The sequence below is a fragment of the Suillus clintonianus genome, assembly GCF_016758775.1.
Source record: "Suillus clintonianus strain FC179 chromosome Unknown DEU56scaffold_113, whole genome shotgun sequence".
Classification (NCBI taxonomy): Eukaryota; Fungi; Basidiomycota; class Agaricomycetes; order Boletales; family Suillaceae; genus Suillus; species Suillus clintonianus.
In genome coordinates this window covers 116,803-130,165 of record NW_024539337.1, presented here as the reverse complement: position 1 = coordinate 130,165, position 13,363 = coordinate 116,803, and the positions used below count along the sequence as shown (strand labels likewise).

Below are 13,363 nucleotides of genomic sequence, written 5' to 3'. Positions count from 1 at the left end.
ATCTTCTTGAGTGAGGAGGCGCGGGTCACTGCTAGCCTTAGTGCCGCCACGTAGGACCGTTGATGCGATGGAATCGTCATCGGGAGCGGCGTAGTCTGTATCCTCCCGTACTAAAACAACAACCGCGCACTTAATGTCTGGACGCGCCAAAACAACTTTTTCAACTTTTCCAAATACATGCTCATCTTTCTCCGAGAGAGCGCATTCAGCAAGGAAGGGAACCAGAACGACTTTTGCTGGTAGATCCATTGCAGTGATTGAGACGATCACATCAGCTGTGATCGATGCGCCCTTGACTTTTAGCGGCCAATTCATGTTGGTTGTCGTAAAAAATGTCGCGATCATACGGAAGGGCGTCGATACTTTTGATGATGGCATCCTTCACCACGTCGAACGATGCTTCGTGGAGAACGGTGGGCATGTCGACGATGAGTATATGGGTGTTGCGTTCGTAAGTCAGCCTGGACAGATTTAGTATTGCCCGAAAGCGTTAGCTACAAATAGCTTGCCTGGGCTTGGTCGAAAATCGGGAAGTTGCGCTCAAAATCTCTTCGATTGATCCGAATTCCCGCGCTCCCACACCGCGGAATTCCTGTGATATTGAGTAAGCACACGAACACAGGATCGAACATGAGGAAACATACCATGCGATTCTTGTGTAAAGCTGGATTGGATACATAACTCAATACTTTCCGTATCATATCTTCAACTCAGTCAGAATATTGTTAATTAACCACTTAATTCTCGTTGACATACTGGTAGATGGATCATAATGAATGGGCCGCTGGCAGACATCATGCAATGGACTGGAATCTGTGGAGGCATGAGCTGTAACTGGTGTGCTTTCTGGTGTCTCCTCTTTCCCAACGGATGATTTGGTAACACCTCTTTTTTCAGTGCTATCTTTTGAGGATGCTGGCTTGTCAACTTTGATGAGGTTTGTCTTGTGGTTGGCAGAAGTTGTCTGTGGAGCAGAGTTGGTTCTGGTTTCATAGAGTTTGTAGGGGTGGTTTGGGAATGAAAGAGCTGTGTAAGTTTTTTTTTCATGCTGAGCCACTAGGGTAGGCATGGTTGTTAGGTGCTGGGTGGTGACTATTGACTTCGTGTGGCGAGCTCTGACAAGCTTGGAGTATAGAGAAGTCGTGGAAAGAGATGATCAAGATTACAAATGATAACGATCATCGCCAGGAACGGCAGCACGTGCACACTCACCAATATTTTCACTGATCTGAATATGTATGATCACTGACTAGTACTGACTGTTTAAAAAAGCTCAAAGCATACAGTAAAGCCTTATGAAGCATGCATGCCTTTTGACCAGCTTTAAGAGGCCTTGCAATGGCATGAGCAAACAGGCTCATTCACATATCACCATACGGTCACGTGATGAAGAGTGACTTGCTGTGTTATTATATGGTGGGGTACTCATGGGTTAACTACTATTAACTGAAACTTCATCATACGTGTTAAACGTCCATTCGAAGTTTCAGTTGTTCTTGCCCGAGTCTTCCTCGTGAATTACGTCGCTCTGACCCATGTACTAAGTATTCTCGTCCACTCTCGTTCTTCCCGAGCCGCCCATCGCGGCATTCTGACGTTGCATGTAGATTTCTTGTTCACTCTCGTTCTTCACGAGTCTCTGACACTATCTCGGCGTCACCACTGAGGAATTTTCGACAGAACATAAATGTGAGTTAGCATACTTTTCATTTGACTTTGCCTGATAGAAAATTTACCACAATTCTACCTGACCCCCTTTTACACTTGCATTTGAAGAAAAACGCACATCGCGTCCTAGCAGAGGCCCTCGAACGACCATCTCTCAGTGACCCCCACAAAGCAGGATGTTTGACAGACGAGCGCCATGACCTTCAACGCCAGGCGTTCTTTCAATGGAACGAAGTAGATACACAATTGTCTGTTGTGCCCTCATACCCCGCAGATCTTCGCGGGGTCATTGCCCAGCGAGGAACAACCCGAGGTCTTTAAAACCCTCCATATCAAGAACCCCAGGGTTGGAGCTGGAGGTCTCCGAGTCGCACCCTGGTTCTTGTATTTCCGCACTCGAGGCTCTAGCCGAGAGTCTATTCGGTAGGTAAGTGTCATTGAATTCTCGATTTAGCACCATCCATCAGGCCAGGGAGCATCGTGTCGCAAGCCCTGCTCACCGCTCATTAAATTTCAATAGAATGTTCTGTGACACAAACGACCTCAAGGTTCGAACATGTGTTGTAATATGTAAGTTAACTGTCGCGGTAAGTTTTAAATACCCCTCATGTCCTTGGACTAACAATTGCACTCGAACCTACTCGCTGCCGCCCTCGTTCGTACGGCTTTATGGGTAATAGGACTCAGACATGCCCCCACGTACGTTTCCCCCTTCTGAATGACCCGAGTCATCATCAACGTGAACTTACTATGACTATAGAACGCAATAACAACAACAATGACAAAGGTCGCGAATTCAAATCCTACGATCCCGGTTGTGCGTCTAGGGCGCAGCGGTCTGTGAGGCAGGCGTATGTAGCAGCGGCGGAGGAAAACGTGCCGTTTTTTTATTACCAGCACCAACATTTGTCCTCCGCAGCCAACCCGTCGGCTCTTCGTCACACCAAGTGCCATCAAATACCCCCATCCGTGTCGCTACCCTCCACCGCTACCTTCTCATACCGCTCCCGCTCCCGCCCCTCCTCCACCACCGCATCCACCACCACCACCACCACCACCACCACCTCCTCCTCCTCCTCCTCCTCCGCCGCCGCCGCCACCACCACCGCCTCCAACTCTACTCGTCATACCCTCTGCATCACCTACATTGGTGGCCGGCGGGACAGACCGGTCATCAGCTGCTACAGTCACGGTAATGCCAGGTGTTAGCCTCCAACCTGAAGGTGGAGGCAAAAAGGTTTCGGACAAGAAGGAGTCGGACAAGATCTTTACCGAAATGTGGATCTCTTACATTCATTTTGTCGAGGATTAGTAGTACTACCATGCCTACTCGTACAGTAGTGACTCGGACTGTCTGTACAACATTCAATGATGATTCAGATCAGTCGGAGTCTTCTCGGAGCTTGAAATGAAGCGGTTCGAATCTCGATTTGACGCCCTTATTTGGCATTGCCAAATATATCCACATGTAATAGCAGGATAGCATCAACCCCTGTGGCACTTACTAGTAAGTGAGATATCGATGCCAAGTACTCGTATTGACGAGCCCTCTCAGCCAAGTGATGGAAGCGGCAACGCCACGCGCTGGCATCTCCCCCAACCTCGCTGAACACTAGTAATCGCAACCGTGACGGTATGAATTTTTGAATAGGAAGAGGCAATTTAAAACACCGAATACTCCGATCAAAAATCTCATCAAAAATACATAGGGTATGCGTCTGCTTTCAAACCTCGAGTACTGAGTTGCTTTCAGGTTCCCGCAATGTTAACATCTCCAATTTCAACCCTATCGCCAATTCCCTACAATTTTGAGCGCTCTCTTCATGAAGGCAGCTCAAGCAATTCTGCCAAGTCCGAACATCTTTCAAACATAATATATGCTGGTCACAAGCTTGAGGAGCGGATATACATAGTACGAGGATTTCCTTGTTTTAATTTACGGCGAACACTGAGTGTGTGTAAGTTGTCGCTCGACACAATCAACACAGATAACGATGAGCAAGATAAGCTGTTCGCCATGTACAGTATCGACACCGTTCATTCAAGCTACCTGGCAGCAAAGAGTCGGGTCCGCCAATACACGCAATTTGTGACACTCCTTCAGCGCGATGAAGATGCGTGGGCGCAGAGACTTCAGGAGGCAGGCTACGTAGTGACGGAACAGAGTTTGTGTAGGATGACACTCGACGGAATCGAGGTGGAAGACGACGAGCAGGATATGTTACTCAAGTGCACCGCTCACACGGTGTTAGCCAACTATCTTGCCGCCCAGCACAGAGTCCGCCAGTACACCCATTTCCTGACCATTCTGAAGGGCGAAGAAGATGCATGGTCACAGAGCTTTCAGAAGGCATCTTGTGTGATGCCGGATTACCAGCCCAGAGCGATGTGCCGGTGCTATTGATCACCCTACTACGAGTGATCCAAGGACCGTAGTCTCTGACATTCTGCTACTTATTTCTGATCGTTACTTTATCTTGATATCCTACGTACTATCTGTTGTTGACTACATGTACTCGTCGATGTGACTACGAAAATGAACATCTTGGTCTGGCAAATATGGAAATGCCTAATGAGGACGTACGAATCTTGAACGCGCGGCATAGATGATGGTATCTTTCAAACTATCGTCGCAGCCTCGGTGGAATGCGACGATCACATTGGATTCTTTTCGTTATCTTGGTATTGTCAATGGTGTCCTGCGGCGCATCACGCTGCTCTTGGACGAGGGACACAGATTTTCGGGGACTTAGTAGGCATCGCTCTACGTGCAAGCATTACCAGAAGGCAAGTACGTTAGCCACGCAGAGAAGGCGGGACCGGGCGAGAGGGTTGATTGAAGCATTGCAAAAGCCAATTCCGCAGCTCACATCTAGGACCCCTAATGTAAGACACCACTAGTACTAGTTATTGCCCACAAAACTCATAATCGGATCCCAACCTTCCAATCTATCATCCAATAGCTCGAACCGATTCGACTCACAAATGACCGTGGCCGCTGCGTGAAGCCTATAGCTTCTTGCGAACCTAGGGCGTTACGGACGCAACATGAGCCTACCAATGATTCAGTCGGTACCGTTGGTTATCATGATAGTACCCCAGACGCCTTGGATGTTATTGCAATGGAGGACTCGGATATGACTGAGCGAGATCATGCTATACCAGGTGCGCATCTCCGTGACATTTCTTATCTGTGCTATAGTACTCATAAATCATTAGCAGACCCAGGTCAACATTCTTCGCGACGGACGGTTAGGCGGCTACCCCCAAGAAGTTTCGAGGATCGGCTACCTGCAGATGAAGATATCAACCCTTCTGATTCTTCTGGGAATGATCCTCCTCCCGTAACTGAAGCGCAGAATCCACCACAGCGCAGAATCCAGAGAGTCCTTCTTACGCTACGCGATTCTCTCCAAACAGCATTTAACGTGGTCGGCCTTTGTCGACAATACCCAAGGCGGCCCTCGTTCGAGCCCGATAAATTTATTCCGTCTTCACAACTAGCTCACTCCTGTCCAGTGGCCGATGTGCATAATACTGAGACGTCTGATCCATTTTCCGGTGTCTCTGAGCCGCCTTATCCTTTCCCTAACATGACAATCTACCGCCTTATGTCATGGATGAACTCTGGGAGTCATCAAAAATCGGAGGCTGAAGTAACGCGCCTCGTTAAGGACGTGATTCAAGCACAGGACTTCAACCTCAGGGACCTGGATGGATTTTCAGCGAGGAAGAGTTTGCGCGTGTTGGACGACAACAGAGGGAAGGGTGCTGTCACTTTTCCTGATGACTGGTTGGAGACAGATATAACCCTCGACATACCGACGAGGTCGAAAGACGACTCATCCACGTCATTTAGCATTCCGGGCTTTCATTACCGGCCGCTTGTGGGCGTGATTCGTTCCGCGTTCGCAGACATCCAAGCCAGCGCATTCCACCTTCTTCCTTTCAAGCGCCTGTGGAAGGACCCTTTAGATGACCATCAAGAACGCGTATTCGACGAGCTTTACACCTCCGACTCGTGGCTTGAAGCTCAGGACGACCTGCAGAGGCAGCCGAAAGAACCCGGTTGCTCACTCGAGCGTGTCATTGCTGGACTAATGTTCTTTTCAGATGCCACTCATCTCGCAGCCTTCGGAACGGCTAAAGCGTGGCCGCTTTATTTGTACTTCGGAAATTTAACGAAGTATGCGCGCTCGGCACCTCAATCTGGTGCATGTCATCTCGTTGGATTCTTACCTTCCGTAAGTCAATTGCCTCCCGTATAGTTGTGTCTCTCTGATGTTGGACTTTAAGCTCCCGGATAGTATCAAGGATGTCTTCGGCACCTTACCTAGGATATCGAAAAGCGGGATGGCAACCCTTCATGCGCATTGTCGGCGGGACTTATTTCAGGCATGTTGGAAACATTTATTGGACGCGGACTTCCTCGAGGCATACCGCCATGGAATTATACTCCGATGTCCGGATGGCATATTGAGAAGAGTCTTTCCGCGCATCTTCACTTACTCGGCTGATTATCCAGAGAAGTGAGCACTTTTTCGTTTCCTTACTCAAACACTAATCAATGTCTCAGGGTTTTAATAGCGACAATCAAAGACATGGGCGCTTGCCCATGTCCACGCTGTCTCATGCCGAAATCCTCGTTCGATCTCCTGGGCCTGTTTAAAGATATGCAAGATCGCCTCACTAATCTTCGAATTTACTGTCTGGTGAAGGTAACCAATGCCCGCGCATTTATCTATCGCGAGGGAAATACTGTCGACGGCTCAAAGGTACAGGCCACACTTGGAGAAGGGTCATGGGTGCCAACTGTGGTGAGTGCCTTCGGAATAAATTTCCTTCAATTGATACCTAAATTTCGACTAGAACGCATTTGTAGAAAAACTCGGGCCACTAGGATTCGACACATTTCGCATGCTTGTGGTCGATTTTATGCACGAATGCGAGCTGGGTACATGGAAAGCATTATTTACCCATCTTATCCGGCTACTGTACGCGCTTCCCCGGGGGTAACGACCTGGTTACACTTCTCGATACCAGGTTTGTCACACCATTCTCCTCACTGATTTGAAAGTGATTGTATTAAATATAGATTTCGTCAAATTCCGTCGTATGGCAATGGAGTCATTCGCAAATTTGCGAACAACACCTCCGAAATGAAAAAACTCGCAGCGCGCGACTTCGAGGACATTTTGCAGGTTTGTCTTGCTGGTTAACTTGCCGCTATGCATCATTGATATTCTATCCAGTGCGCTATGCCGGCCTTCGAAGGGCTGTTCCCAGGAGACCACGACGCAATCATACAGTCCCTGTTGTACAGGTTTGCCCAATGGCACGCCCTCGCCAAACTAAGGATCCATTCCGAAACTACCTTGTCAGTTCTGGATGCCACATTCAAGAGGCTCTCTTTCCAGTTGCGCAACTTCCGGGATTTTACCTGTGCTGTTTTCACCACAGTTGAATTACCAAAGGAAAAGGCTGCTCGCGAACGTAAGGCTGCGCGAACAGATTCCAACAATCGAGATCCGGCGAGTGGCGGCCAAAGGGTCAAAAAATTCAATCTGCATACTTACAAATTTCACGCCATGGGAGATTATCTACAATCGATCCGTCTCTTTGGAACGATAGACTCGTTTACTTCGCAAATTGTATGTGACTCTTTGCTAAGTGTCTTCCGATTTCAATCTGATTTTGGGCCAGGGAGAGTTGGCGCATAGGGCACTGAAAGCTTTCTATCCATTGACTAATAAACTAGATACACCGGCTCAGCTGGCTAAGCACGAGCGTCGTCGTCGTGTCCTTCGACGAGTGACACAGAAAGGTCACAGCTGCGAGCAGGTACAGGTCGAGTCGCCGGCAGGGTTCAATGGCCACCACTATATACCGAAGCTTAGCTTCAATACTCCATTGCATATCTTCAGTTTCCTTCGAGATAACGAAAACGACCCAGCTTTAGCAGTAAGTGCCGCTCTCCCCGTTGTTCATCTCGGCTCACCATAACGTGCAGATGTTCATACCGAAACTTAAGGACCATATCTTATACCGGCTTCAGAAGTTAGATGTTGGTTATTGCGACCATACCTTCTCAGATGACGAGCGCAACTCGGTCATCATCTCAGACAATAGACTGTACTCTGTTCAAACAATGCAGGTACGCCATATATGTTGTAAAATTTTGCTAGTGTATGATCCTTCAACTTCATAGGTCCACTACACGACTTACGATCTTAGGCGAGAGTATGATACCATAAATCCTCGGACGCACTCCGACATCATGGTACTCTCTGGGGAAACGAAGCCGAATCATCCATATTGGTATGCCCGCGTCCTGGGCATCTACCACATGGATGCATTGATCAACGTTGAAGGCATGATCAAAAAGCACAAAATTGATGTTCTTTATGTTAGATGGCTAGCACGCTTGGTCGACCACCGGTCAGGGACGCACCGCGCTCGACTCCCAAAGCTTGCTTTTGTCGATGAATCTGATCGCGATGCCTTCGGGTTTTTAGATCCCGGCCAAGTTATCCGAGGCGCTCATCTAATTCCAGCTTTCGTTTCTGGGCGTGGAACAACCTCCCTTCGCCATGGAAAGTCGTTCGCACGTCAAGATGCCCAATTAGATGATTGGGAGGCATACTACGTTGGCATGTAAGTGCAATCTCCCATCCTGCTGTCCTTACTCGAGCTAGCGAACCCTTAGATTTGTCGACCGCGATATGTTCATGCGGTACACACCCTATGGGATTGGACATCCCACTGTGCTGCGTGAGATGACAAGGGATTCTATCAACGCGGACCTCATGGATTGCCCGGACAATGCCGACGAGGTTCGGCTCTGTGAGGGCGACAGCGAAATGGGTGGAGGTGATGACAACGATGAAGGAGGACCCGGAGGGGAGGAAGATGATGATGACAGTGAAGAAGACCAAGCGGAGTGCAACGATGACGAGATCATTGGTGATCCGGATGACCAAGAGATGGAAGATATTGAGGACGGTATCGACGAGGACGATGACCTCGTGTCTTTCTAACACCAGAGGAAGTTGTGATTAGTGATACAGGCGAGCGAGAGGGATAATGAAGCTTTGAATAATATGCAACAACTACTACGTCTCTTTCTACTCATATCTTACTACGCACCCATGAACATGTGAAAATTTATTTTCAGCGGACTCCTAGTCCTCATCGTCGTTCTACTAATCAAGCCTGAGAAGATGCGAAAAATACCTTCTCCAAGGCCAGGGTTTGAAATCATTCCAACCGTTTTGCATACTGTTCTTCTGTGCGGTGATGGCTGAACGTCACAATTTTGATGCAAAGTTGAATGCTACTGTACTCGCGTTGTTGATTGCCAAAGGCGCTTCCCACTATAAGGTCCTGGATAATGTTTTAATTCAAGACATAGACTAAGCAAAACAAGAATATTCAAAGGGGTGAAGAGGAGTGCGCTGTCGTGCATCGTTGGTCTTCATGGCCGCAAATCAAGACTTTGTTATGAAATCTCACGTCATTATACATTCGTTGACGAGTGCCAAAGGTACCTCCCACGAGATTGCCTTGGATGAGCTTGTGGTGCAAAGTGTAATTAAGGTAAAATGACAATGCGCAAAATATTTGGCATATGTAAGCTACTATCCCTCGTCGGCTGCAAATGAGGAACATCATAACCTTGTCGTGAACCGCTCATGTTACTGTAGCTTTGCAGGCGATGTATCTACAAATCAAATTTCTTATAGTATAAATGGCGATATTTAGCAGGAGCAGAATTCTGCCCTTCTATAATTCGCACGGGTACAATATCAAGGTCTCATCGGTTTACTGATGAAAGACAGGTGTTGAATGATAAGCGGAGGCATCGAGGTGCCAAACCTGACAGGCGCGAGCCTGTGTGAGGGGTCGTTGAGTCTTCTCACCAAGTTTCGCGCAGCTGCTCATAACGGTGCTGCAAGTGGACTTGATAAGAAGGGTGGTTTGGTGTCGGTGCAGTGGTGCGGTAGTGCACAGCCACTGCCGCACCACTGCCGCACCACTACCGCATCACTGCCGCACCCATCAAGTACATATATCACTGTAGTACCACTGTTAGCCCTACACAAACACCTGGAATATTGTATTACTTATTCTTAAATCATATTTCAGACAGTTGCGTACGACATAGACGCATTTAAGAGGCATATAAGACATTGTTGAGTAGGGTGCAGCAGGGTGCGGCACAGATGCGGCAATTTCCTAAGGCCCTTCCGAAGCTAACACAGACAAATAAGGACGGGCTGTTCTACACCTGCGTTTAAATATGGCTGAGCACAAACATCTCAATTTCCCAGACAAACTCGCGATCAGTCCTTTGCTTCCACATCATGCATACTCCACGTCCGCTTTTCTTGATGAACAACAAGTTGTCTTTGGTGCTGAGGCACAGCGAGAAGGGATCGAGACCTACGGGATCGCAGGCCGCGTTTGGTGACTAGATATCACTTTGATGTTTCCACTCCCTCGCTCTGAGCGTGACACTATGTAGGGAAGCAGCATATTTAATGACCAGCTACATTGACCATCCTTCTACTTGGGAGTTCGATCCGCCCTTGATCGATAAGCATTCATCCGGGCGCAAACGTGTTTTTCTCGAACTCGGTTCTGGCACAGGCATCGTTGCAGCGAAAATAGCACAAACGGCTGCGTTGTGCGGGCGAGATCTAGTTATTGCAACTGATCTGCCCGAAGTCTGCCCGCTTCTGGAGAAGAATCTTTTCGTCGCGGATTCAGCAAATACGCAGGTTGCTTTAGTACGACCTCTTTCGTGGGGGAGCTATGATCATGCCATCAACATCGCACGAGAACTTAAGCTCGTAGATGAATCAAATGGACACGAGCACGGCTGTATCACGCACATCATATGCAGCGACCTTGTAAATACTACGGTGGTCTCCATGCTTTAAGAGACTAATCACTAACATGAGTGCAGGTATATTTTCCGGAGCTTATGGCGCCCCTCCTACGTACCCTCCTCCATCTGACTTCTCTTCCCTCTGTCTCCATCTTCGAGTCACAACCGCGAATCATCATTTCATACAAAATTCGGAGTCTCTCTAAAGAGACCCCATTTTGGTCGGCATTCGGCCTATGGTTCTCGTTTGAACCTGTTGTTGTACGAAAGATTGACGCGAACAACTCGCTCTCTGAGTGGCAGCGATTCGGGTCTGACACAGGAGATGATGGCGATCTGGCATTCATCTTCGTGGCACGTAGACGTTCAGAATCATTGAATTGGATGATTCCTTCGGAGGATATTGATCTACTTGGAGGAGTCGGCGCAAAGGGAACGTGTGGCAAGAAGTACGATGAGACATTCGAAACCTTACTCCTCATGGGACTCGGAGAGTGATACTCATTGATTTTAAATATTACATGCAATACTCGTTCGGAAACATACATACCCACATGGAATTCAATAACAGCTCCCCCATCCCCTTTCCGTCTCAGGAAATTCCGGACCCTCCGTGATGGTAGAAGCGCTGGTTTCCATTCTCCAGCAAACCAACAGAGTTGTTGAAATTCTCAATCTCCTCTGCATACTCGGATGGTGCAAAAGAGCGCATTACGATGCCAGTTGCATGGAAAGACGTCAGATTGACCGGTTGTGTCAGCAATGGGCCTGAGACAGCCGGCGCATGTACGAAGCCAATTGCTTCGAAAGGATGGACTTCTAGATGGTACTGTGACCCATTAGCAAGTTGAAACCAACACGCTGATGAGCACAAGTTACTCACCCTCACAGCAAATCGGGGAAATACAACGCTTTGTTTGAATGTCTTCTTTAAGTTCACTTCGCCTTGGAGAAGCCGCTTCCCTGTGGTACTGGTACCCCTTGCTGGCCAGAAAACAGCACGTGCCGTGATTTCAACGAAGAAGTTATCTGAATGCTTCCCGGCGTGTTCACTTGTTGCATCCGAGCCTGTAGCCAACGATCGCTTCAAGAAAACACGGATGGCTTGATGATTGGCGAGTAGATCGAGAGCTTGCTCGTCTGTGCCTGTGAAAGTTAGCCATAGTGGCATCGCAGAACCACGAGCATAAGTGAGCTACAGGCACAATGAGAGGCCTGCTGCTCGAAGTTAGGCATAGACTTACTGGTTTGGCTAGCGCTAGCTATAGATATTTTATTGTTTAGAGCCTTGAGAATCGCAAAATGGGATATTGACGTACGCTGAAATCGACATTCGCTCTCTTGGCACCAAAAAGAGTGCCTGTGATAGCGACTGGTGGAAGGATGTGCCAGCCCTCCGGATCACCTTACATTATTTGACATAAGCATCGAAGATAAGATCGCTCGATAACTCACCTTCCGGACCAACGAATGGGATGTTTTCTTTACATGCTTTCTGTAACATAGAAGATGGGAGTTCTGGTTTCGTAATTGGGACATATGTAAAATCTGTAGTTAAACTACAAACTATTGAGTGGTTCCGAAAAGCGTCTGAGAGAAGGGGACACACGTATGATTTACTTTCAGGACGCCCCGCTTAACGATGACAGCAATCTTGTAGTTGATGTAAGCGGGACTGGCTCGCTCTGTAAACGAAGGAGGAAGGGGAAATTTCTTCTTCTCTTTACAGTCCAGAACTTCCGTCTCGTTTGGAAGTGTTATTTCGAAGGGCCATGTGTAATGGCCTTTCCCGAGTTTGGGTACCGTGGATCCATCGGGAAGGGTCGTTGCTGGAGTCCACAGCTCCTTCTCGATGACAAGAAATTCATGCCCTTCTTGTCCAATTAGGGTAGTCGCGGCTGTCACCTGTGTCACTCATAAGCATCATGAAGTCGCGTAAACGGATGGTGACTTGCCGTTACTACAATAGCCTTGGATGACTCTGGCTTCAAAATGTCCATAGTTACGCTCCCCGAGATGAGATCGCCAGAACAGAATGCTGGCCAAAACTCCGGTGTAGGGGAACGACTTTTCACCGAAAGGAGAAGCCATTTGTGCCCCTTGCTGTCCTCAAGTGATATGGTGTGTTCGGAACCACGGGTTAAGGCATTCTGTGGGGCCAGGCTGCTACCTGCTCGAGGTGTGTACCCGGGAAGTTCATGGTCACCTTCTATATCATCCATTCGTCAATGCTCACAACGAACTTGAAGTTATCTGCAGTAACTTGAAGATAGGAAAAACCAATGTTCCACGACCAGCTGAGTGTAATGTGCCTGACCAAGAATACTTACCCAAATCAGTACTCAAACGGTCTTCCTGAAGTTCGTCCTACTGGCAAGGCTGGTTTTGGTCAGACGGCCTATCTTGAATGCTGAATCCATCCTCTAAGTGTGCCAAGTTCGTTAAATTATGTTGAGTTGGGTGACTTGGGTCACGAATGTCGAATTTCGAACTGAGTTCAACTGACGGTGTCAAGAGATCACGTGGCTTCTCCAAGTGCGTCACGGTCAAGAATTGCGATGAGTTTTGTATTAGACCTACAACTGTGACACGTACGATCTCCTACAGCCATATGTCCCGCCTTGCTCTGTAGCGGCTCAGGAATAATTCTATCAAGCCCCTCTGCCCAAGTACGGGAGACTATTACTCAGGTATCGTTGTGCACTTTTTGAAGTGCACTGCCAGCCTGACACTATTCTTAGAACCGATGGCACAACCTTATACTACACTAGTACTGTCGCCCCGGTATGGACACGAAGGACAAGG

The 13,363-nt window shown here is 48.1% G+C and overlaps 3 protein-coding genes across 3 annotated transcripts; 1 reads left to right on the top strand and 2 right to left on the bottom strand.

Annotated features, from left to right (window-relative positions):
- Positions 1-490: 490 nt before the first annotated feature.
- Positions 491-1,069, bottom strand: DEU56DRAFT_917694 (uncharacterized protein; the record flags this gene model as incomplete). The annotated part of the gene is made up of 3 exons (XM_041358027.1): positions 491-592; positions 645-703; positions 757-1,069. The coding sequence occupies 3 exons, from the start codon at positions 1,067-1,069 to the stop codon at positions 491-493; spliced, it is 474 nt and encodes a 157-aa protein (XP_041203412.1).
- An 8,873-nt stretch (positions 1,070-9,942) lies between these two features.
- Positions 9,943-11,103, top strand: DEU56DRAFT_70414 (putative methyltransferase-domain-containing protein). Its single transcript, XM_041347364.1, has 3 exons — positions 9,943-10,134; positions 10,193-10,580; positions 10,637-11,103. Exons 1-3 carry the CDS (start codon positions 9,968-9,970, stop codon positions 11,054-11,056), a joined length of 975 nt encoding a protein of 324 aa, XP_041203411.1. The 5' UTR covers positions 9,943-9,967; the 3' UTR covers positions 11,057-11,103.
- On the bottom strand, positions 11,104-13,016 carry DEU56DRAFT_70397 (uncharacterized protein). The gene is made up of 7 exons (XM_041347360.1): positions 12,514-13,016; positions 12,168-12,463; positions 12,014-12,117; positions 11,878-11,963; positions 11,803-11,820; positions 11,442-11,753; positions 11,104-11,387 (listed from the first exon to the last, which is right to left on the bottom strand). Exons 1-7 carry the CDS (start codon positions 12,778-12,780, stop codon positions 11,151-11,153), a joined length of 1,320 nt encoding a protein of 439 aa, XP_041203410.1. The 5' UTR covers positions 12,781-13,016; the 3' UTR covers positions 11,104-11,150.
- Between the last annotated feature and the right edge of the window lie 347 nt (positions 13,017-13,363).

Coding starts and splice junctions, on each gene's coding strand:
- DEU56DRAFT_70414 (XM_041347364.1), top strand. CDS start 9,968: ATGGCTGAGCACAAACATCTCAATTTCCCAGACAAACTCGCGATCAGT. Junction 10,135..10,192: donor GGGATCGCAGGCCGCGTTTG/GTGACTAGATAT, acceptor GACACTATGTAG/GGAAGCAGCATATTTAATGA. Junction 10,581..10,636: donor ACATCATATGCAGCGACCTT/GTAAATACTACG, acceptor ACATGAGTGCAG/GTATATTTTCCGGAGCTTAT.
- DEU56DRAFT_70397 (XM_041347360.1), bottom strand. CDS start 12,780: ATGGATGATATAGAAGGTGACCATGAACTTCCCGGGTACACACCTCGA. Junction 12,464..12,513: donor CCAAGGCTATTGTAGTAACG/GCAAGTCACCAT, acceptor TGAGTGACACAG/GTGACAGCCGCGACTACCCT. Junction 11,388..11,441: donor TTCCCCGATTTGCTGTGAGG/GTGAGTAACTTG, acceptor AATGGGTCACAG/TACCATCTAGAAGTCCATCC.